The sequence below is a fragment of the Xyrauchen texanus genome, chromosome 16, assembly GCF_025860055.1.
Source record: "Xyrauchen texanus isolate HMW12.3.18 chromosome 16, RBS_HiC_50CHRs, whole genome shotgun sequence".
Classification (NCBI taxonomy): Eukaryota; Metazoa; Chordata; class Actinopteri; order Cypriniformes; family Catostomidae; genus Xyrauchen; species Xyrauchen texanus.
This window is the reverse complement of record NC_068291.1, coordinates 465,474-489,000: the sequence shown is the minus strand read 5'-3', so window position 1 is coordinate 489,000 and position 23,527 is coordinate 465,474. Positions and strand designations below refer to the sequence as shown.

At 40.1% G+C, this 23,527-nt stretch overlaps 1 protein-coding gene across 1 annotated transcript; it reads right to left on the bottom strand.

Annotated features, from left to right (window-relative positions):
* Nucleotides 1–2,030: 2,030 nt before the first annotated feature.
* On the bottom strand, nt 2,031–7,525 carry ddx24 (DEAD (Asp-Glu-Ala-Asp) box helicase 24). Its single transcript, XM_052145709.1, has 9 exons — nt 7,446–7,525; nt 6,299–6,965; nt 5,481–5,855; nt 5,223–5,376; nt 4,381–4,893; nt 3,547–3,622; nt 3,271–3,459; nt 2,950–3,079; nt 2,031–2,865 (listed from the first exon to the last, which is right to left on the bottom strand). Exons 2-9 carry the CDS (start codon nt 6,957–6,959, stop codon nt 2,639–2,641), a joined length of 2,325 nt encoding a protein of 774 aa, XP_052001669.1. The 5' UTR covers nt 6,960–6,965; nt 7,446–7,525; the 3' UTR covers nt 2,031–2,638.
* Between the last annotated feature and the right edge of the window lie 16,002 nt (nt 7,526–23,527).

Below are 23,527 nucleotides of genomic sequence, written 5' to 3'. Positions count from 1 at the left end.
GCAGTGAGGAATACTTCTTCACGCTTTAACAAAATAAAAAGCACAAAAATGTCAGGCATTAAAGTGTTGAGGAAGCACAGATGAAAGGATCACTCCATGAAGAGGAAGTCGTCATTGGATAAACTTGAATGACGGTGAATGAGGCTCCACAGCAGAATTAGTGTTTGCTTACTCATTTGCTCTGACAGCGAAAGAAAAACACAACGATAACGCTTTCACACAGAGCGCTGATAACAGCAGTAAGAAGAGAGAAACAGGCCCAATGTTCTGTCACTCTCTCATCAGCTGTGTTAAAAGCCTCATCGCAGCTACAGTAACTGATTTCTTTCAAACAGATTCCAGGTAATATAATATACAAAGCACAATGTTAGAAATGTACACTAAATATTTGTTTAAAAAAAATTGGAAAGAAAAAAGTTACAATAATAACAACAGCAGCAGTTTAAATAAAATCATCAAACATAAAAGACTTTAATAATAAAGTAATAAAGCACACTTGCAATCGTGCTGTACGGCCCTACATCAGAACCGCTGGTAATCACATCCGTCCTGCATGTGTGATACTGCTTATATTCGACAGGTCAATGAACAAACAAGCAAATCAAAAATGGGAAAACTAATGACTGTATGGAACTACTTTCTTACGCAACACATCAGGATCAGCTGTTGCTCCTTCAAAAGATGTGCACAAGCCTCCATCACTAACTCAAACATCACTTTAGAACCAGTAACTTGGGCTGTTTCTAACAAGCAATTGGAGAAATGAGTGTTTGAGAGATTATGTGCGATTAATTGCGTCTGTCGCGACTCTCAAGCAGAGATGAACAGAAATGTTATAGCTGTAGAAGCAGGATTCGGCCTCGTGTTAGTTTAATAAACATAATTACATATTGATTATATGCATCCTATATTCTCTATGTATAAAATAGCCATCTGAGCGAGATCTTGAGTATTTGGTTGTCTCTCTCTTTCGCCATGTTGAAGGATTACATCTGCTCCAGTGCATAAACTCCGGTAGTTAATGTGTGATAACTCTGTCTGTGAGTCTCTCTCTGACACTGTTAGTTTAACTTTATATCCCAGCTGTTGTGTAGTAGTAATCCGAACGATCATGGAGAGACAAATGTGATTACTTTAAAGAACCGTTCACTGACTGACAGCGCGACTCAAATGAACGTTAGCTCAACTCGCTCATAACACACAAAAATGTCTTTTGTTGCCACTTGCTGGCTCAAATCTTTAATGTCACATGGATAAATGAAGAGACGCATCAGCGGCAAACACAAGCGGAGTGATAGAAAGAGTGAAGGGTCTGACTGCTGCTGTTCTGAGATATCAGCAGCACTCACGTGACACCTCTCGTCCAATCAGATCAGAGGACCAGAACTGTTGCGTAATAACTACATTATTTAACTTGACTGCCATGAATGCTGGACACTTGTAAATCCATTGTGCAATAAGACAATAGATCGTTCAGGCAAGTTGAGGAAACATTTGAGGAAATAAAAACATTTATATGTAGATTAAATTCCAAAGTTTCTTTAAGCAATTATTTCAGTGTCTAAGTCAACAAATTAATCTGCCTAAGCTCATTTTGTTCAGTTTACACAAAGTAATAAATTGACTGCTTCTAAAAATATTTCTTCCAGCTTATATTTTTAGAAACACTTTGCAATTGTTTACTGTGACTAAAGAAATAATATTCTGTCATGTTATGTTTGTACCATTAACTGACGTGTGAGAAACATCACATATAACTGAATCACTAGAATATATATTGACAATATTACACAGTCAACATCAATATGACAAGAGCTCTAATGAGAATTGACATTTTATCAAGTTTTATGATTTTAACAGTTATTTACTGTAACGGTAACACTTTAATGCTAACTGATGAAACCTTATAATTTATTAATTATCATGAATTTACAACAAACAATATATAATATTTATAGCATTTATTAATCTTTGTTAAAGTTAGTTAATAAACATACTATAGTTCATTGTTAGTTCAGAGTGCACAATGTTAACATATATACGAATACATTTTTTTAAACTTAGTTGTATGTTGGAATTAACATTAATCTCAATAAATGCTATAAATGTAATTCATTGTTAGTTCATGTTAAGTAATATTAACAAATGCAGTCTTATTGTAAAGTGTTACCATTGTAACTTATTAACACTCTAGAAAATAATACATTTAAAAGATGATAAAACCAGTCCTTTACAGAGAGAAAGTTTAATGAAGTTCATAACACATTGTAAAGTCAGTCAGGTCAGGGTTCATTAGAAATGTTGAACTGGAACAGAAAGAGTTTCCACAGATGACCATCAACGGTCAGTGAAAGTTTTCCTGCAGGGCTTTTATCATCAGTCTACAAGAACAAATCAAATAAAACATGTGTAGTAATAAACTGTAACACATGACGTAACGTAATTACATGAGTTACATGAAGACACGTCTGCAGAGATGTCAGCGGTCTGCTTGTATTTCAGAGGAAACATGCAGGAAGAACTCAAATCATATCGAAGCAAACATATCGGTTTCTACTCTGAGAAAACACATTTTTACAGTCCAGCTCAAAGAAAGGAACTTTAACAACATCACAATCTCGTTTCTATTAGACGGCGGTTACCGCTTGTGTTTGATTGTTTGTCTGTGATTAATCACACTCGTTAACGCCGTGTCCGCTGTGCTGATGGGTAGTTGAGGCAGCTGTAGTTTACCCATCTGAGTGGGGTATTTTGTCTTCATCTCGTTTCTAAACACAGGCTGTGAGATCAGGTGTTTGAGTTGTTTCTTCAGGATTTTCATTAATTTCTGCTGCTCTCTCTCATCATACTCGTCTTTTCCACCTCCTGTAAAACACAAACTAAATGTGAGTTTGGTGGCAAGTTGAATTTATTTTAAAAACAGCTCATGACGCTTGATAAATGTCACACCCAACAGCAAATCATCGTCCACGTCGATGTCCATCGCTTCAGATGCTTGCCGAACCCATGAATTGTGCTGCTTCTCTCGACTGTTGAAATATTCCATTTTCTCAATCTTGCGGGCCAAATTCACTCGCTCCTGTCGAAACAATCAGAACGTGTGAAAGCTTCAGGATAAACAACAAGCACATAATTCTGAACTCATGTGGGACTCCATGATGTTTTTATTTTCAAGTAGTTAAAACATGCTGTATTAGTCATAAAATGTGTGCATTTTACAGTGAATGATGAATCACAGCGGGGGTATTCTCAAGCTACGGTTGAGCGTACTTTAATGGCCATCATGCATTTGGTCTGAACAGGAAACACAGGCAGATCCTCATCTTTCTCCAGAGTTCTGCAGATCTTCTTGAAGTTCATGAGGTCATCAGGTCCGATCAGCAGAAGACTGAGTCCCTCTTTCGTGGCGCGAGCTGTTCGACCGCTGCGGTGCACGTATGTCTCAGATGTGCGAGGAACCTGAACCAGCGAGAAACAGAGAGTCTGTGAAATCAGCGCTGGTGTGACACACATGGTAACTGATATGACGGAGATCTCCTGTCATACCTGATAGTGAATGACGTGCTGAACGTTGGGAATATCGAGCCCTCGAGCGGCGACATCTGTAGTGAGCAGAATACAACTGCCAGAGGAGTGATGAGTTAGTGGATAAACACTCTTTTAAAGACATCATGACACATAGATGAAATAGATTAAACACTCATAACTTCACAGGCAATCACGCTTCTAGGTTATTCCAAGCAGCAGAATTCAATGGTGGATATGAGTAGCACTGCGGCATGTCTTCATTCATATTTACTAGAGGTCGACTGATATATCGGTTTTGCTGATTCTGGAACTATCAGTTATCTGAATATTGCTCCTCTACATGCAACTGTCCTGAATCAAACCCAATGTGCCATTTCACTGTTATTATGAAGCTTGAGTCTGGAGAATCAGTGCAAATGTAACACCATGTGAACAGTCTATTGAAGCGTTTCCCCTCATTTTAGGACCGACTAACACTTTGTATTTATTTATTTTATGCACATTAGTTGAAAATGAAATGCTCTTTTTAACAGCCAAGAATGTTCTTTGCAATAATATAATGGTGCTGAATGCTTTATTTAATGCGCCCTCTTGGCCGTTACCGTCAAGATCCAAAAATGTCATAAAAGAATCACAAAAGTGCCATTAAGAAAACAACAACACTGGTATCAGATCGGGATATCGTATCGGCCCATACTGAGAGTTCAGGTATTGGAATCGGAAGAGAAACATTGGTATTGGTGCGTTCCCGGTTTCCCTATTGAAACAGGATGTTGGAGCAGGACATGTCGCAGGACTAAAAGTCACAATTGATTGAAATGATTTCTGAAAGTGAAATTGAATCATTTGTACCTGTCTTTCTCAGCGAAGCGTTCGAGGTTCTTCAGCCGTTGTTTCTGGTGCATGTTAGCGTGCAGCGGCAGCGGGTCGCAGTCGAGGATCAGCAGCAGCGCGTTGAGTCTCTTGATGCAGTCGATGCTGTTAGCGAACACCATCGTGCGGCCGGGATACTGCAGCAGGAAGTAATACAGATACAGATCCTTCTCTTCCTTCGTGCAGTTGATCCTCGTCTCTGTCAGCGTTTCTACGGTGGCTTCTCTGCGCGTCAGGTCGATGATCTTCGGTTTGTCTTTAATTCCCACTTTCTCCATGAGGAGCTGCAGTTTGCTGCGCTGCTCTTTCCTCTTGCTCTTCTTCTGCTCCAGACGCATCGGCAGACTGTGAACCATCGTCAGCGTGGCAGAAAACACAAACGTCTGTCTCTTCGGGTTGAACTGAGAGGTGTTCAACATCTCCAGAAGATTCTCAAGCTCAGCGAAGTGACCTCGCTCCACCATACGGTCCGCTTCATCCACAACCAGACATCTTTAGACGCCGACAACAACATAAACATCTTCAAACCAGAAATATTTTCACCTTTCATATATTTTCATTTAAATATTTTGTGCACACAGAGACATATATACAGTATATCTTATTTAGAAGTCCATTTGCAAGAATCTGTTGTTATCCGAAATCACCTCATTATTTGGTAACAAGAACTGCACTCCCTATTTTCAAATATATCTTCCTCAAAAGTACTTAGAATAGTTAAGGAACCGGAAGGAGGAATCAGAACCAGTTTTTTGATCATCAGATGCATGTCTGTATGATCACTGCAGGTTAAATGCATCACATGATCACAGTAACGTTACCGGAGCTGTCGCAGGTTCTGCAGATGCGGGTGTTCCTCTTTTATCATCTCCCACAGGCGTCCTGGTGTTGCTATGACGATCTCCGGTCTCCGCAGCAACATCCTCTTCTGTTTCTGAGGCGCCATCCCACCAACAACAATGGCCGTTTTAATACCTGATTTAAAATATACCTTACAATCAAAACTCAGAGATAATTTAATTACAACATTAGAGATTATGAATTAAAAATAGATATATCAGATTAGAATATAAACTGACCTGTGAACTGAGCGACAGCATCAATGTGATGTTTGACCTGAACGGCAAGTTCTCTGGTCGGGGTGAGAACGAGGCCGAGCAATGGCGTTTCCTTGCGTTTAACATCCTTCACTCCATCATCATCATCATCATCATCACACTCATCTTCATCTGGAACATGCGATCGCTCAGTCTCGCCGCTCTCCTCCTGCACGACCTCAGTGTTAGTGTGCGTCACACGACTCGTCTGATCGCAGGTGTCTGTTTGCTCGATGGCTGCGGGCAGGTAATCGCTCTCCACATGTGCGCCGCAATCATCCTTCCTCTCACACTTTTCCCTCCATTCCAGAATCATGTGGATCATCGGAATCCCAAAACATAAAGTCTTTCCACTTCCTGCAAGAGTACAAAACATCAGAATATAGTGATGCATCTCACTATCAACAACCTGGTTGTGTAAAACACGGAAATATCAGGGAATTCTAACACTGTTTGCCAGGCCTAACAAAGTCATAAAATAAATAACAAGTTTCTATTTGTGCTTTACAAAATGATGTCATTGGCTGAATACATTGCACTTGTGTTTATTTTTACAGTCTTATTCAATTTCGTCATTATTTTTGTCTTCTGACGAAAATGTTCTTAATTTTTCATAATGTCATGTTCATTAATTTTGGTCAGTTTTACTCTGAATAAAACACCATTTAATATTACACTGCTCTCATGTGGAGTAAAACTTGCTAACAATGGTTCACAAACTGGTCTGAATGGTTCATTAATGAAATGAATGTTTTGAGATCAATGAGAAGGTCGTGAATGTGAATTGAATCATCTCTCACCGGTCTCTGCCGCTCCCAGAACGTCCAGATGATCTCTGATGGCCGGCGGCAGCGCGAGCGCTTGAATCGGAGTCGGTGCAGAAAAGCCGAGTTTACTGAGAGCTTTTAAAACATCTGCAGGAACAAACAGATCTTTCCATGCAGACACATCTGCGCTCTGCTGCCCTGCATCTGCAACAGCTGCAGTCGTCCAGTTCTTCGTCTTCTTCCTGGACGGAGCGACCACTTCAGCAGCTTCTTTAGAGCTCTTTTTCTTCTTCCTGCGCTTCTTCTTGTCTTTCTTCTGTGATGTTTGTGGTGGTGTTTCAGGTGTCTGATCAGCAGGAGCCTCCAGTAACATCTCATCATCTTCTGCTATGGTCTGATCAGCAGTGGACACATTAGGAGAGGTTTCATCTTTCTTGAGTTTCTTCTTTCTCTCATGATGTTCTGTGGCTTTCCTCTTCTTTCTGTCCTTCACACTCTCGTCTTCAGTGATGGTCTTCTCGGGCTCCACGAGGGAATAATCAGTGAGTTCTTCAAAACACACGAGACCCTCCAGACCGCCATCATCAGAGAACAGACTGGGATCCACATTCACCGCCTTCCATTTGCCCTTCACCACAATGCCTCTTTTAGAAGAAACGAACGGCTTCTTTCCATGTGACTTTTTAATCTTCATCTTCTCCTGAATGAGATGATGATGACAAGAAATGAGTGTCATTAAACAAACTGTGCAGTGAAACTACTTGCCAAAATAATACAAGTTGCTTTGTCTTTTTTTTTTTTTTTTAACCCTTCAGGTACATTTTGTTTATTGTTCTCTGTTTGTAAATGTTGTTTTATATTGCAATATAAAATAAAGCCTGTACAGTGACTGTGACTGATACTGATACTGAACGGTCACCATATTCATGTACCATGTTATCTACACGATGCAAAGTATACCACGGTATAACTATAATAATACTGTGTTAAAAACATGGTAATTGTAGCGTTCTTTCTTACTGTATCGCGAGACACTGACAAGTTGATATCGAAGTGTTGAATGCTGTCATGAGCTTTATGACCAAACATAACATCTACTACATTCATATTACTGCCCTGTTTACATGTAACATGTGCACTATTAGGAATCATTCATAGTGTAATTAAAGAGAAATCTTACGTGCAGCTCTTCCGTGTTTCATCTGTTCACGCACATGCACAGCACGAGGACGCAGCCATGATGATGATGATGATGATGATGACGACGACGATGACGTCAGAGACGAACTCCCACTCAGAGCGAGCTTCATCAACGAACGTTTCAACAATTTCACATTTAACTGACGTTTAAAATAGTTAAAGTGACGCATGTTTAAAAGAAAATTCACAATTCCTGTAAATGTTGTAATAAAACCTGTAATCATAAATGACTGTGATTGGTTCATCTTAAGTAGCGATGGGAAATGTAACAAATATCACATGGCATCACCATTTAATCAAAGCTCTGATGAATACACCGTTGAGCTGCATTGAAATCTCTGGACCTTTTTTTTGTCTTACTCAAGACATTTGTACGTTAAACAGTATAATCGTTTAAATCTGTTGATTCAATTCATTGTCCCAGGATATATAAATGGAAATATGTTTTCAGCGGGTCTCCTACTTTTGTTACATTGAGTAATTATTAATTCATTACAGTAACTGCTTTTCTCACAAAACATCTCCAAAGGTTAATTTCAAACTTTCCCATCTTAAACCATTTTAAAGAAAACCATTTCCAGAACTTTCAATCTACTTCTATCATCCCCTACTTTCCAACATACATCAAAAACTGTAGAACCTACTCTCTTTTCCCCTCTGTAGGCTACCATTTCAAATCTAATCTTTAATAAAACACAAACTTTGCATTTCTTTTCCTGACACTCTCTTTACATTCAGTATATCTTACTTTAGACTTCTGTTCGAGCGGAGCTATACATTTACAACACCTACCTGAAGTCGAATAACTGTCTAATGATTCATTTCTCCCTTTCCTTGCTCTCTCAGGAGAACTTCCTTTCTATCTAATTAAACAACATAAATCAACTTTAGGCCTATAAACTAACAGAAAAGCAAGTAAAAGTTTAAACAGAATAAAGTAGTAAAGAGACACAATGAAAATTCAAACAAATATATTTTCTTGTGTTTTGAAATAATTGATTATTAAAAGGATGTAGTGTAAAATACACTACCTTTTCATTTCTCATGTCTCTTATTTTTTATATATTCAAATATGTCAGCATCATTTAATAATAAGATTTTTCAGTTATTATTCTCTTATACTTATCAGCATTTCTTGACAAATTATTCTGATAAATAGCAGAACAAAAGAACTAAAGTTATACTTTAATGGGTTAACTATGGCAAATAGAAATAATAGTAATAGACAAAGACATTCTATCCTTCTTTGTAGCACCCACTAACCTTTTTTTTTTTAGTTCTTTGATGTCCCTGGACTCGGCACGGCCACAAGTGGCATCTCAGGCTCTGCCCCATCACGAGGCTCCGCCCGCCAGTACGTCCAACATGGCTGTTCCCTCGTCCTCCTCTCTCTGAGCTTGGGGGCATGGCACTTGCTCCCCAACCATCGCGATGGCTGATCAGGACTCTCCGACTCGGCTACATGATTCAGTTGGCCAGGCGCCCACCCAGGTTCAACGGCGTCCGCTTCACTATGGTGAAAGGCGAGAACACTGTTGCGAAGATCAGCGTCTATCGCGTCCCTCCTACGGAAGGACGTGATAGAGCCTGTTCCTCCAGCCAAGATTAGGAAGGGGTTTTACAGCCCCCTGTAAATTCCCCTAAAAAGGTGGTGGGTTGCGGCCAATTCTGTACCTGAGAGTTCTGAACCGGGCTTTGCACAGACTCCCCTTCAAGATGCAAAATCGCATTTTAACGAGTGTCCGGCATCAACATTGGTTTGCAGCGATAGACAAGAAGGATGCGTACTTCCATGTCTTGGTCCTTCCTTGACACAGACCCTTCCTTCAGTTTGCTTTTGAGGGCTGGGCATACCAGTACAAGGCCCTCCCCTTTGGTCTATCCCTTTCACCTCATGCCTTCGCGAAGGTCGCAGAGGCAGCCCATGCCCTGTTATGGGTAGTGGCATTCGCATCCTCCACTATCTCGACGACTTGTTGATACTAGCTCACTCGTGGGACCTGTTGTGTGCGCACAGGGACCTGGTGCTCAGGCACCTCAGCTGTTTGGTGCTTCGGGTCAACTGGGAAAAAAGCAAGCTCTCCCCAGTACAGAGCATCTCTTTTCTCGGTATGGAGTTAGACGTGGTCTCAATGAAGGCGCGCCTCACTGTCGAGTGCACAAGGAAGTGGTTCTTCCTGCATGCTCTCCCTTTCCCTTTCTCCTTCTCCATCTCCATCTCCCTCTCTTTCCCTTTCTCCTCCATCTCCCTCTCTTTCCCTTTCTCCTTCTCCATCTCCCTCTCTTTCCCTTTCTCCTCCATCTCCCTCTCTTTCCCTTTCTCCTTCTCCATCTCCATCTCCCTCTCTTTCCCTTTCTCCTCCATCTCCATCTCCCTCTCTTTCCCTTTCCCTTTCTCCTTCTCCATCTCCCTCTCTTTCCCTTTCTCCTCCATCTCCTTCTCTTTCCCTTTCTCCTCCATCTCCATCTCCCTCTCTTTCCCTTTCTCCTTCTCCATCTCCCTCTCTTTCCCTTTCTCCTTCATCTCTCTCTCTCTCGCGGGAGTGCTTGGGTGCGTGTGAGAGTGTTCACGTGCTTTCATCTACTGTTATTCTTTTTTCTTTCTTCTAACTAAGGGGGATTATTTAAAAGTGAGAACCTACAAAGTAAAGTGTTTTGAATATTATTTGGCGCGTCGCCGCCGGGAGGGATTGTTTGACGGAGTTGGGATGGCATCTCGGTCTGAGGGCGGAGAAGCACCAGCGCCACCGACACCATCACTCCGTCATGGCGTCAGGTGTGAGGTTGAATCGAGTGTGGCGGTGGAGTAAGTTTTAGTATCAATTGGAGAACAAGTTGGATATGAGAATATCTATTCGGCGTCAAGAATGAATAAAGCTGTGGTGGTTTTCTTAAAGGAAGAGAATTTGGTTAACCGTCTAGTATGCAGCGGGATTTCGGTAAGTGGACTCTTTGTTGCTATTTCTCCGCTGGTTAACCCAACTCGAAAAGTAATAATTTCAAACGTGCCTCCGTTCATCCCTGATGACGAAATTGAGCGTGCACTTTTATGGTATGGAAAGTTTGCTAGTACGCTAAAAACGATTCCACTCGGATGCAAAAATACGGCTCTAAAACATGTTATGTCGTTTAGGAGACAGGTGGCAATGTTTCTGAAACAACCTGAATTGGATGTGTCATTTAGAGTTTCACATGAAGGGAAAACATACATGGTATATGCTAGCACAGGCAGTTTAAAGTGAATGTGGAGATGTGGGGCATAAAAGGTCTAAGTGTCCAAATAAGGCGGGTAGTAGTGGCATTAATAATGTCACCCCGAATCCTGCTGCTGATTCAGAGGCCAATGAATCTAATCGAGAGCAAACGATTCCCAATGTAATCCCTGTTGTGATTCCTACTGTTGATTCAGAGGCAAGAAACGAATCCAATGGAGAGCAAACGATTCAAAATGAAATAAAAGAAAGTGATGGAAGTGTTGTTGTTGCATCATGTAGTAGTGTAGAACATGGAAAAAGGACTTTTGACAAGACTGTAGAACTTAAGGAAAGTCTTGGATCAGAATGTAAGGAACGTGAGGATGTTCAGATGAAAAAAGTGGTTAATATGGAGGTGAACGAGATGTTGAGTTGTCCCGAGATGGCTAGAGAGGAAGAACTAAGGGATGAGGATACCCTTTCGGATATTTCTGAGATTGGGTCTCAAAATATGGAAGAGATGTACTCTTTGGATGAGATCAATGATTTTTTGGACACAACATTTGGTAAAACAGTAGAGGTGAAATAGTTTTTCCCAGATGTGGAAAAATTTGTTTTTTCAGTGAAAGTACTGCAGCGTACAGTAAGTTATGATGCACTGAGCAAACAAAAGAGGTTTAGATTAAAGAAACTGATTACGAAATTGAGGAAAAATAAAGGGCCGTCTCCTTTTAAAAAAAGTAATGGCTAAAATGCACTGGGTGATTCTTATGATGTGTTATCTTTCTCTCTTTCTGTCTCTGTCCATTTTATATTCTAACCTTTTTATGGAGAACTTAAGAGTGGGATCTTTAAATATAAATGGAGGAAGAGATGGGGATAAATTAGTAGTGATATCTGAGTTCTTAAATATAAATAAAGTTAATATTGTGTTTTTGCAAGAGACTCACAGCAATGATGAGAATGAAATTGAGTGGAATAGATAGTGGAAAGGGAATTTGGTATTAAGTCATGGGACAAACAATAGTGCGGAAGTAGCTATTTTATTTAAAAAAAGGGTTGACTGTCAATATTTTATTTACTGAAGAAATTGAAAAAGGGAGGGTATTATTACTAAAAATACAGTATGGGGAACATGTTTTTGTTCTAGTGAATGTGTATGCTCCAAATAATGGGATGGAAAGAGTAAGAGTATTTGACAAATTAGATAAAGCACTTCAAAAATTTGATGATGACACTTGGTTAGTGTTAGGAGGGGACTGGAACTGTACTATTAACTTTTTAGTTGATAGGAATGGTGAAGAGCCACATAGTCACTCTAGTAAATTATTGTCTAATATAATGGGAAAATATGATTTAATAGATGTGTGGAAAAGAAGGAATATTGGAGTGAGACGGTATACATGGATTAAAGTTATAGAAAATATGGTTAGGGGGGTTAGACTGGACAGGTTTTATTTAAGTAAGATGGTGGAAAATAGGGTAATGAGTGCATCAATATTGCCGAATGGTTTTTCCGATCATCATTTAATAATGTTTGATTTCAATATAAAGCAAACTTCAAGACCTAGGTATTATTGGCATTTTAATGAAAAAATCCTTAAAGACACATCCTTTTGTGATAGTTTTAAGCTGTTTTGGGAGAAATGGAAAGAAAGAAAAAGCGGTTTTGAAAACCTTAGTCAATGGTGGGATGTGGGCAAGGTGCAAATTAAAGAGTTTTGTCAAAATTTTTCCACTTGTATGTTTTTGAATGTGAAAAAAACTATACAAAGCTTACAAAAGGAAATTGAGTGTTTGGAAGAGGACTTGACAAAAAATGGAAGAGCACAGGACAATGGTAAGCTTTTAAGCAAGAAAAAGAGAGAACTTGGAACTTTGTTACAAGAACAAGTGAAGGGGCACTTGTAAGATCAAGGATTTGTTCCATCAAAGACATGGGTGCCCCAACTTCATTTTTTTTTTATTTGGAAAAAAAGACAGTTCAATATAAACAGATGCATTATCTTTGTTGCCAAAATGGAAATATAACAACAAATCCAGCTGAAATGAGGAAGTTGGCGATGGACTTTTATTCTGTGTTGTATAGTTCTGAGGAATGTGATCCTGATAGTGCAAAAGACTTACTTAAAGATTTACCACAGTTGGAGCAAGGAAAAAGTCAATCTTTGGATTATAGATTATAAAATATTTTCAAAATCTATACAAACAGGCTTAAAAATGTTTTAAACTTGTTGATTCATAAAGATCAAACATATTGTGTACCAAACCGATCAATAATGGACAATTTGTTTTTTTTAAGAGATGTGATTGATTGTGGTTGTATAAATGATTCTAATTTGGGTGTCCTGTCAATAGACCAAGAAAAAGCATTTGATAGGGTGGATCATGACTATCTTTTTAAAGTGTTAAAGAGTTTTGGGATCGGTGATCAATTCATTTCTTATGTTAAATTGTTATACTCTGATGTATCAGTTTTAATTAAGGTTGGTGGAGGAATAAGTGCCCCAGTAGCAGTCACTAGAGGGATTAGGCAGGGTTGTCCTCTTTCTGGGCAATTATATAGTCTTGTAATTGAAACTCTGCTGTGTAAATTAAGGAGAGATTTGGGTGGTTTTTCAATTACAGGTGTAAAGGAAACTTTTAAGGTGTATATGTCTGCTTATGCTGATGATGTAACTGTTTGTATTTCAGGACAAAATGATGTAACAGCTTTGGAAACAAGCATTAGGCAATACGAGATGGCTTCCTCAGCTAAAGTTAACTGGGAGAAAAGCGAGGGGTTCATTATTGGCCGGTGGAGAGACACCGGACCTCCGAAACTTCCAGGAGGACTGATCTGGGGAGGGAGGGTATAAAAGTGTTAGGTGTTTTTTTAGGGAAGCAAAGTTTTAAAATTAAGAATTGGGAGGGTGTGCTGGAGAAGGTAGTAGCTCGATTGTCTAAATGGAAATGGCTATTACCACAATTATCCTACAGAGGAAGAGTTCTGGTGGCAAACAATCTGGCAGCTTCCATGCTTTGGCACAAAGTCATTGTTCTGGAACCACCAAGCGAACTGATTTGTAACATACAGAGGAAAATTGTTGATTTTTTCTGGAGTGGTGAACACTGGACTCGGGCTGCAGTGCTTTACTTACCGCTACATGAAGGAGGTCAAGGTCTGGTGGATGTAAAGAGTCAAATTGTCGCTTTCAGGCTGCAAGCAGTGCAGAAATTTCTCTATCAAGAGGATTTAGCGTGGACGGCATGTGCATTCCTGCAGACGGTTGAAAGTTTTGGACTAGACAAACACCTGTTTTTATTGAAAATGGACAGGTTGAGACGGGACAATCTCTCTTCTTTTTATAAATCAATGTTGCAAGCTTGGAATAAGGTTTTGAAAGTGGAGAGAAACGTGAATGAGATTGGAGACTGGATTAAAGAGGAACCACTGTTTCATAATCCGTTGATTCAGACTCGATTTTTATCATCAGTCAGCATTCGGAGAACTCTCATAAAGAACGGAGTCACTAAACTGGGACATTTACTGGATAATGGCAGATGGAGTTCAGTGGACACTTTTAAAGAACTATCTGGTTTGTGCTCGATAAGAATTGCTTCAAAATTGAGAGATGAACGTTTTGCTGCTTTGCCGAGCAGTTACAGAAACCTTGTTGCTGGTGGAAATGTACAACAGCAGAAAGGAGGTTTTCCAAAGTTGAAAATTATTCTTGCTGTCAGTGAAGAACAAGGAGAGCTTGAAGGATCTATACTGACTTTTAAAACTCCACAGTTAGAAGAGCTTGACATTGCATCAAAAAAAGCATTGCTGTATGTTACAGTGAAAGTTATTTACATGGACTCACTCAGGCGGCAGAGTTTTTCAAAGTGGACAGAGACAATGGAGCCAGACTTCCTAGTGAGGGATAGGTGGAGAGTCCTCCCATTGAGAAGCAGACAGCTGATCTGCAGTGGAGGCTTATCCACAGGGCGATAGCTACAAACAGACACGTAGCACACCTGAATCCAGCAGTGGGGGGGATTGTAGTTTTTGTAGTGTTGAAGAAACCATAGAACATTTGTTCTTAAGATGTTTGAGGCTTGGAGGTCTTTTTAATTTGCTTGATGCTTGGTTTAAGGGTTTTGGTGAGGAGTTCTCCCATAAAGTTTTTATCGGGGGACTTAAATACAAAGTGTTCGATAGAGGAAAATTGTGTTTGTTAAATTATTTAATTGGTACAGCAAAGCTTGCAATGTGGAAAACAAGGAAAAACAAAGAGTTGGAAATTGGCTCAACAGATGTAGAAATGATGTTGAAGTGTATGGTAAAAGGAAGGATCAAAATTGAATTTTCATATTATAAGCTGATCAATAATGTTGAAAGTTTTTTAAGAATTTGGGGTATAAATGAGGTTTTATGTGTTATTGATGATGCAGATTTATTTTTTACTTTTTAATTTTAATTTTAAATGGATTGTTGCTGAGGTAAAATGATACAGGCAACAATAGTGTTGTAAATCCTGGATATAATGGAACAATAAAGATCGTTTCAATCTCTTTCCCTTTCTCCTCCATCGCCCTCTCTTTCCCTTGGCACTGACAATCATACACAAATATATTGTAGGCAGGAGAGATGAGGTCAGTTCGTCATGTCACAAAAATGTTATGGAGACCATTTACAGATTCTAAGGATATGATCAAAAGGCACACAGAGGCGTGTTATTTTAAATGTCTTTATTATTATTATTATTATTATTATTATTGGGCTTAGGAATTTGTGATTTTTAAATCACAAATTCCTTTCACAAGAGAAGCTGTATTCTCCATTGTTGGTTTGAAATAAATAAAAAAAATAAAAGCAGGGGATTGCCTAGATAAGTCATTTGATACAACAACAGATAGCTGGTTTGCATTATCTGTTACTTTAGCTTAACACATTTCAGAAGAACAAATAAACCAAAAAACAAGACAGAGGTCATTATGGACTGTCCCTAGTCGTATGTCCATTGTTCACTGGCAGGCCACACACACACACACACACACGCACACAGAGAGAGAGAGAGAGAGAGAGAGAGACAGTAATGCTAGGAGTTCAGGAGTTAAGCCTGGTTCAGGTTAAATCCTCTGTGTGTGAGGAATGAATAAATACAGCAAAAGAAAAACATTAAACTTTCTTTTATTGTCTAGTTTGATAGTCAGCCACAATTGAAAAATAACAGATATAAATCTAGGAATGAATAACAATTCATTTAAAAAGCCACAGTGAGTGTTTTCACACATACTGGTGGTATACAGTGATATGTTTGTTTTCACTCTGGTCCAAACGCCAGGGCTTCATGTTTCCATGACGACTGACCAGAAAAGACGTGATGTCATGTTTACATGACTCCCGATTGTTAAAATTAGTATCAAATTAACGATAAACTTTAACAACAGAGACACACGTATGCACTACACAGGTACGCAGTTTATTTGTCACGCTGCTGTTTTTGTTTCATGCTCTAGCAGTTAATAAACAGAACTGCATGCGTCTTGCGGAAAAACATTGTAACCGGCGATACTTCTCTCCGTTTATGACTATGGACGAGTCACCTAGGTCCTGTGCTACTCCACAGCGGCGGCGATCCGCTGGACTAAAATAGTCCGAAAATAAACACTTATTATAGGTGTACCATGGTGATTCAGGATACTGACTCCAGTACTCACCGATATGGTTTTGGAATCGGAACAACTCTAGGTAAAAGGAAAGTAGTGTGAGACACAGCTTTGGAGCAACTTAGTTGATTCACAACACTACATAACGGGTTCTCACTCTGCGTGTGTTTCGCGCTGGATGACGGTCGTGCTGAGCGGTGCAGGTACAGAGGAGAAGTAGAAAAAGAGAAGAGGATGACACCATTTGCTAAGCGGGGGTGTTTTCATTTTCATCCTTAACACATACATTTTAAACCACAAACTACGGAGTATGTTTTGGACATTAACCTTGTCAAAGACGAACAAAAATTTTAGAATAACAACATTTCTTACTCCAAGTTTTAGGGGTGCTTGGGCTAGCCTCGCCCTTGATGGTAGATCTGTTTGCTTCCTGTGAATCCTCCCACTGCCCGTTCTGATATTCTCTGACTGAGGCTCCCCTCGGAACAGACGTGCTGGCACACAGCTGGCCCCTGGGGCTGCGCAAATATGTGTTTCCCCCAGAGAGCCTACTTGCACAGATGTTGTGCAAGGTCAGGGAGGATGAGGAGCAGGTCACCCTAGTGGCTCCTTATTGGCCCACCCAGACTTGGTTCTCGGGTGGGCCATGGTGTATTACCCTGAGGAAGGACCTTCAATCTCAGCACCATCTGGCACCCTCGACCAGACCTCGGAATCTCCATATCTGGCCCTTGGATGGGAAGTAGAAGACTTAAGTGGCCTACCACCTGCAGTGGTAGATATGATCACTCAGGCCAGGGCTCCCTTGACGAGGCGCCTGTATGACCTGAAGTGGTGTCTGTACGCTAAGTGGTGTTCTTCCCAACGTGAAGACCCCCAAAGATGCGCAGTCGGATCTGTGCTTTCCTTTCTGCAGGAGAGGTTGGAGGGACGGCTGTCCCCTTCCACCTTGAAGGTGTATGTTGCCGCTATATCGGCACATCACGATGCAGTAGACGGTAAGAATTTGGGGAAGCACAACTTGATTGTCAGGTTCCTGAGAGGTGTATGTTAAACCCCCTCCAGGCAGTGCCTTGTTCCCCCATGGGACCTCTCCGTGGTCCTTTGGGGCCTACGGGGAGCTCCATTTGAGCCCCTAAAGTCTGTTGAATTAAAGGTGCTCTTCTTGAAGACTGCTCTCCTGATGGTGCTCACCTCTATCAAGAGGGTAGGGGACCAGCAGGCGTTCTCTGTCAGCGAACTGTGCCTGGGGTTTGGTCCGGGTTACTCTCACGTTATCCCGAGACTCCGACCGGGCTATGTTCCCGAGGTTCCCACGACTCTATTTGGGAATCAGGTGGTGAACCTACAAGTGCTGCCATATGAGGAGGCAGACCCAGCCTTAGCGTTGCTGTGTCCGGTGCGTGCATTGCGCATCTACTTGGTTCGCACATAGAGCTTTAGAAGCTCTGAGCAGCTCTTTATCTTCTTTGGTGGACAGCGGAAAGGAAGCACTGTCTCCAAACAGAGGATCTCCCACTGGGTCATTGACACCATGGCTATGGCATATCAAAATGCTTACATTTAGGTGGCCACCTGTTTGTGTTGCTCGTCCAGACAGCCCGCTGTGGTCTTCCATTCTTCTGCTCCTTTCCAATCCTGCCGACTACACCAATTTGTTGTGGCTTCTGCTGCCTCTGTGAAAAATCACTCTCAAAGTCTTGGGGTTTTGATGCCAGAAGATAGACTTTATTATCGGAGATAAAAATGCTGAGTTGTCTGCAGAGCAACTGCAGCTTCTGGATTTATACCCACTTATATACATATGATCTATCAAGGCGTGGCTAATACATTCCATACATGTCACTATTATTTATCATTTTGTTCTGTGACTCCAGTCTGTTGTTTTTTAAGAAGTGGAAAGGAAACCTCTGTGAAGGAGCCTCACCATATATTTTCTCTAGTGTCACAGCAGGAGACTCAGTTTACCATATGTGAGATCATTCCATTCCTACACAGGCCTCTACACAGACATACACAGTAAGCAACATGCTTGACCATCAGAAATAATTGTAGAATAAATTGGCTATATTTACATTGATTATACTTGATTACTTTATATTCAATGTTATAAAAATGTATATTCAATGTTATTATGCTTTTAAAAAGCCAACACACTAATGTTACTCTGACTTTGTTGGAGAGAGACCCTTTAAATTCTCCTAAAGGAAAAATTTGCTCTTCATCTATTCCTAGGAAGAATGGGACCTTTATTCCAAAAAGAGGTTGTTACTGTTCCATATGTGATTGCTTATTGGACTGGATTTGTTGACAGTATCCTTTGGAAAAGGTGTGGACCTTACCATTCAAGTATCTTCTAATTACCAAAGTTAAAGAGATCATTACATAGATTTTATCCAGCTAAAAGCTTTATTAAAAAATTTAAAATGACATTGACACTAAATGCTCATCAGAAACAGCTCTTCATTTATTTTAGAATTACAATGAATAATAAAATATAATCTGCATAAAGCAAAAGCTTATGTGTCATCCCTCCCGCCATCACCCCTGGAAAATCATCCCCCTTTCTTATCGCAGCTGCTAATGAATCCAGGTCAAGACAGAACAATAATGGGGAACGAGGGCATCCCTGCAAGTTGACCCTATCCAGAGTAAAGTAATCTGAAATTAATACATTTGTATGGATCACCACTACCGGGTGTCTATAAAGCAATTTAATCCATCCAATAAACATACAACCAAACCCATATATTTCCAAAACCTCAAAAAGATAATCCCATTCTACCATTTCAAAACCTTTTCGGCATCAAGTTAGATGGCAGCGACAATCTGATAATTCACCACTGACCACATTATATTGATGAAACGCCTAATATTATCAGAAGACCAACAATCCTGAATAAATCCCACCTGATCTATATGTATAGTTGATGTCATACCTTTAATTAATCAGTAAGCCAAATTTTTTTACAATATTTGAAAGTCTAGTTGTATCAGGGAATAGTAATAGTAACTCTTGGATCTTTGTCCTTTTTAAGAATCAGACTGATGCAGGCTTGTGTCATGGTTGGGGGAAGCGTTCCATTTTTTAATGATTCTGAATAAACTTCTAGCAAAAGTGGAGCCAGTTCTGTAGCATAACATCTAAAAAAACTCAGCGGCAAGTCCATCTAGCCTGGGAGCTTTTCCTGTAGGCAGGGCCTTAATTCCCTCATCAATCTCCTCCAAGGTTATCTCAGAATCTGAAGAATTGTTTTTCTCAGTCGTCAGTTTAGGAAGATCTAATGGTTCCACAAAGTTTCTAATATCTTTATCAGTAGACTAAGACGTGGAACTATAGTGATCAAGATAGAATTCTTTAAAAGCATTATTAATATCAATGGCTCTGGACAGAATATTATCCCATGGCCAACGGTAATAATATCATAAAGTCATGATTACTGATTATGAGCAAGGTAACAATATCGACAGTTTAAGGCAGTAACTTATAAGCACACAGCACAAGACACTTGTATGTAAAATTAAACAAGACTTTATTGAACTACTCTAATACACATAAACTAATCTAACGAGAACACACACACATACATTCATACAGTGGCAGGAAAAATTGAGATATTAACGGAGGATGAATGGAGTCCCAAATGTCTAGCATTAGACATTATTTCTTAGACCGCAACCTGAGAGAATCATCACACTAGCAATTCAACCTTTGTTCGTTTGCTTAATAAGATTTGCACCAGTTCAGCAAGAGTTAGGAGACTGTTGTACATGCGTTTGGTTGCTCCTGTGAGTTTGCTGGAGGGAATCTAGGTGGCTCTGATTGGCTGGCAATCAGTCGATGTTGAGTCCTCAGGGAAACCACTATGCAGTGAATGGATGGTTGGCTTTGCAGGGTGGAGCCTCGTATGCTTGTTGCTGGGTTACGCGTGGCTGCACAAGAAAGTTTTCTCCACGTCTCAATGAACTGCTGGAAGCAGGGACTTTGAGGAGTTATTCTTCGGCTAGGTTTAACGAAGGCTCAGATGGAAGAGTTTATGAATCTTGGAGTGAGCTCTTGGTGGTCGAAAAAAAAAGTAAACGAGAGCAAAAGCAAAAGCAAAAGCCAACTTGGAATGATTGTCATTTGTTTTAACCATGTCGATCTGGTCCATCCCCGCGAGTGTTTCTCCCAATCAGATGTGGGCTTGGGTGGGTCCTACGCCCTGTTCTCCTGTTCTTGCATGTAATTTGCATAATATCCACATGATCGCGTGCGCCCAAACTTTTAAGAGTTTTAGTATGCACTTTAAGAATCAACTTACATAGTGTATCTATGGTGCATCCTGCACAAGTCTACATTGCATCAAACTACTAAAAATCATTCATCCATCAAAAAGATACCAAATAACATATACTTATAATTGAGATAGAAGTTCATAAGAATAAAGCTGCTATAAAGGTTTAAATCACATAAAGAACTCCACAGGTTATATAAAACATACATGATACATACAATATATCTAAGGCAACTACTGGTGATTAATTTAGCTTGTTGGTAGCACTTTCGAGGCCGTTGTCTATTAAACAAATTAGAAGGGAATCCATGCAGTCTCTGCTGAGCTAAGAGAGAATGTCTCTGAATGTGCAGCTGTGGAGAGGAGGTGTCCCGGGGGAGCAAGGAGAATGTCACTGTCTCCGGTCTATGTTGATTTTGGGCCGTGTGACTGTCTTCACGATCTCCATTCTTGATATGCACACGTGTATTTATGCATTAAGGTCAAGAGGTGTTACCTGGCCATTTGGTCTTGCAGAGTGTTGAGTTTGTGGAATAAAGAAGGGTCTTCGTTATTGGTCAGCACTGTCATTACAAACCCTGGTCTGAAGTTAAACAGGTATGGGAGAGATGGTCACCTTCAGAAATTTGGGTGTGATGGATTTGTTTTTATGGCTCTCTAATGGCTCTGTGGGGGATCTCTCTCATCTGTGGAATGTGGTGTTCTGTTCATTTGATGTGCTTTGTTCACAGATAATCCTGTACAATACTACAGGCCATCAGACGATGTTCGGCACTTCAGTTCTGCCTCAGCACTTTTAATATTCCCTTCCAACTCCACGAGTTCTCGTGCTTTCGATTTTTTGATGAATGCGGCATACTGTATGATCAGACCCCTAAGAACCACTTTAAGTGCCTCCCAAGCCACGCCCCCAGAGGATACTGAGGACCAGTTGGTCTCCGTATAGACACTGATTTCAGCCTTTAGCATTTATTGGAATTCAGGATTTTGCAAAAGGGATGTATTAAAGCTCCAACTATATGATTTCTTGTTCTCCGTATGTGGCAACACCTCTAAACTCACCAGGGTATGATCTGATCTTGAAGATGTTTCCAGTTGAGCCATCAAAAATAGATGAAATTATGCATCAAGAACAAATCTATTCTAGAATAAAATCTTATGGATTGATTAAAAAATGTATAATCTCCAAATATCTGTAAGACCATGATTTTTACACATCCTGAGAAGCATCAATGTTGCTCTAGGGGGCTTACACACTTTTGCTTCACTATGATCAAGGACTGAATCCATCAATAGATTAAAGTCTCCTCCCAATATTATATATCATGAGGGGTGCCAGCGGATTGCAACATCCCTTCATAAAAAAGCTCTGATCAACCTTTGCCCTTGAATTTCTGCTAAAACAATAATGACTCTCCCAAATGTATCTTTAATCAGTTTGAGACATTTGAATTGTAGATGTTTACTTATCAATGTAATGACTGCCCTGCTCTTACTTAAGCCAGCACTAATGAATACATGCCCACCACATATCTTCCCAAAATGTTCAGCTTCCTACAGAGAAAGATGCATTTCATGAAGAAATACAATATCATATTTCTTATGTTTAAGAAAAGAAATAACCTTACATCTTTTTATAGGATGTCCCAACCCATTAACATTCCACGTGGACAGAGACAACACACCCATTTTAACATGAGTGTTATTCCACAAAACAAATTCCAGCCGCTAGGCAGAACTAGCACAAAAAGAAACAAAAAAGGCTTGGAGGATGTGAGAAACACACCATGAATTTCTCTCTCCATTGATTTTATGAAACACATCACTTGTTGTGGGCATGTCAATATTTTGCGGCCATCCTTAGTATCTATTCTCAATTTGGCCGGAAACATCAATGCAAAAGCGATCCTCCGTCGATGCAAGAGTTTCTTGAAGGAGTGTTACAACACAAAACAAACTCCAGCCGCTAGGTGGAACCAACACAAAAAGAAACAAAATGGCGCCCAGCTTCCTCAGACAGTCGAGTGTAAGCTCAGCGAGTCAATTCACTTGGGGGCCACATGAAAATCCTCAAATGGTTTACTCACCCCTTTGTCTCTATGAAAGAAAATGCTTGCTGCGGCCATGTCAATATTTTGTGACCATTCTTAGTATCTTTTCTCAGTTTTTCCGGAATCATCAGTGCAAAAGCGATCCTCCGTTGATGTTAGAGTTTCTTGCATTCTTTGAATCGATCACGTTTCTCTCTTATCGAGTTTGCAAAGTTCAGAAAAAAGAAAATGTTGTGACTCTTCCAAGAAAGCTTTCCTTTGCTCCTCGCCTTGCGCAACACGTGATCTTTATCGAATGATATCAGCCAGAATTGATCGGGGCCTGTCTCCCTCAGCCTATCTGTGAGCCGGAACTCTGTGAGCTCGCTCGATTTCCAGCGTATGGCCTGTTATGTCGAGTAGACTCGGGAAAGCTCATCTAGGAATTTCACCATATCTTGACCTTCTTCATGCTCAAGAATTCCAACAATTTGTATATTGTTTTGCCAGCTACTATTTTCAAGGTCTCCCAGTTTCTCTAAAATGCATTCCAAATATACTTTGGTTGGTAGCGGGTTAGAATCAGAATCAGAATCAGAAAAAGCTTTATTGCCAAGTAAGTTTTTTACGCATACAAGGAATTTGTTTTGGTGTTGTAGGTGCGTGTCACAAAATCTCTAAATATATGAAAGAAGAGTTAAAATATAAGCAATATAAATATAAATATAAATATGTCCACGCAGTATCAATTAAAAGTAAGTATAAAATAAAAGAGAGCAGAGTAGTACAGTGGAATGTAGAGTCAGAGGTGGAGTGTGGAGAGTGTCAGGGGGTACCGGGCCTTGTTGATAAGGCAAGTGGCGAATGGGAAGAAACTGTTCTTGTGGCGTGAGGGTTTTTGTCCTGATGGACCTCAGCCTTCTG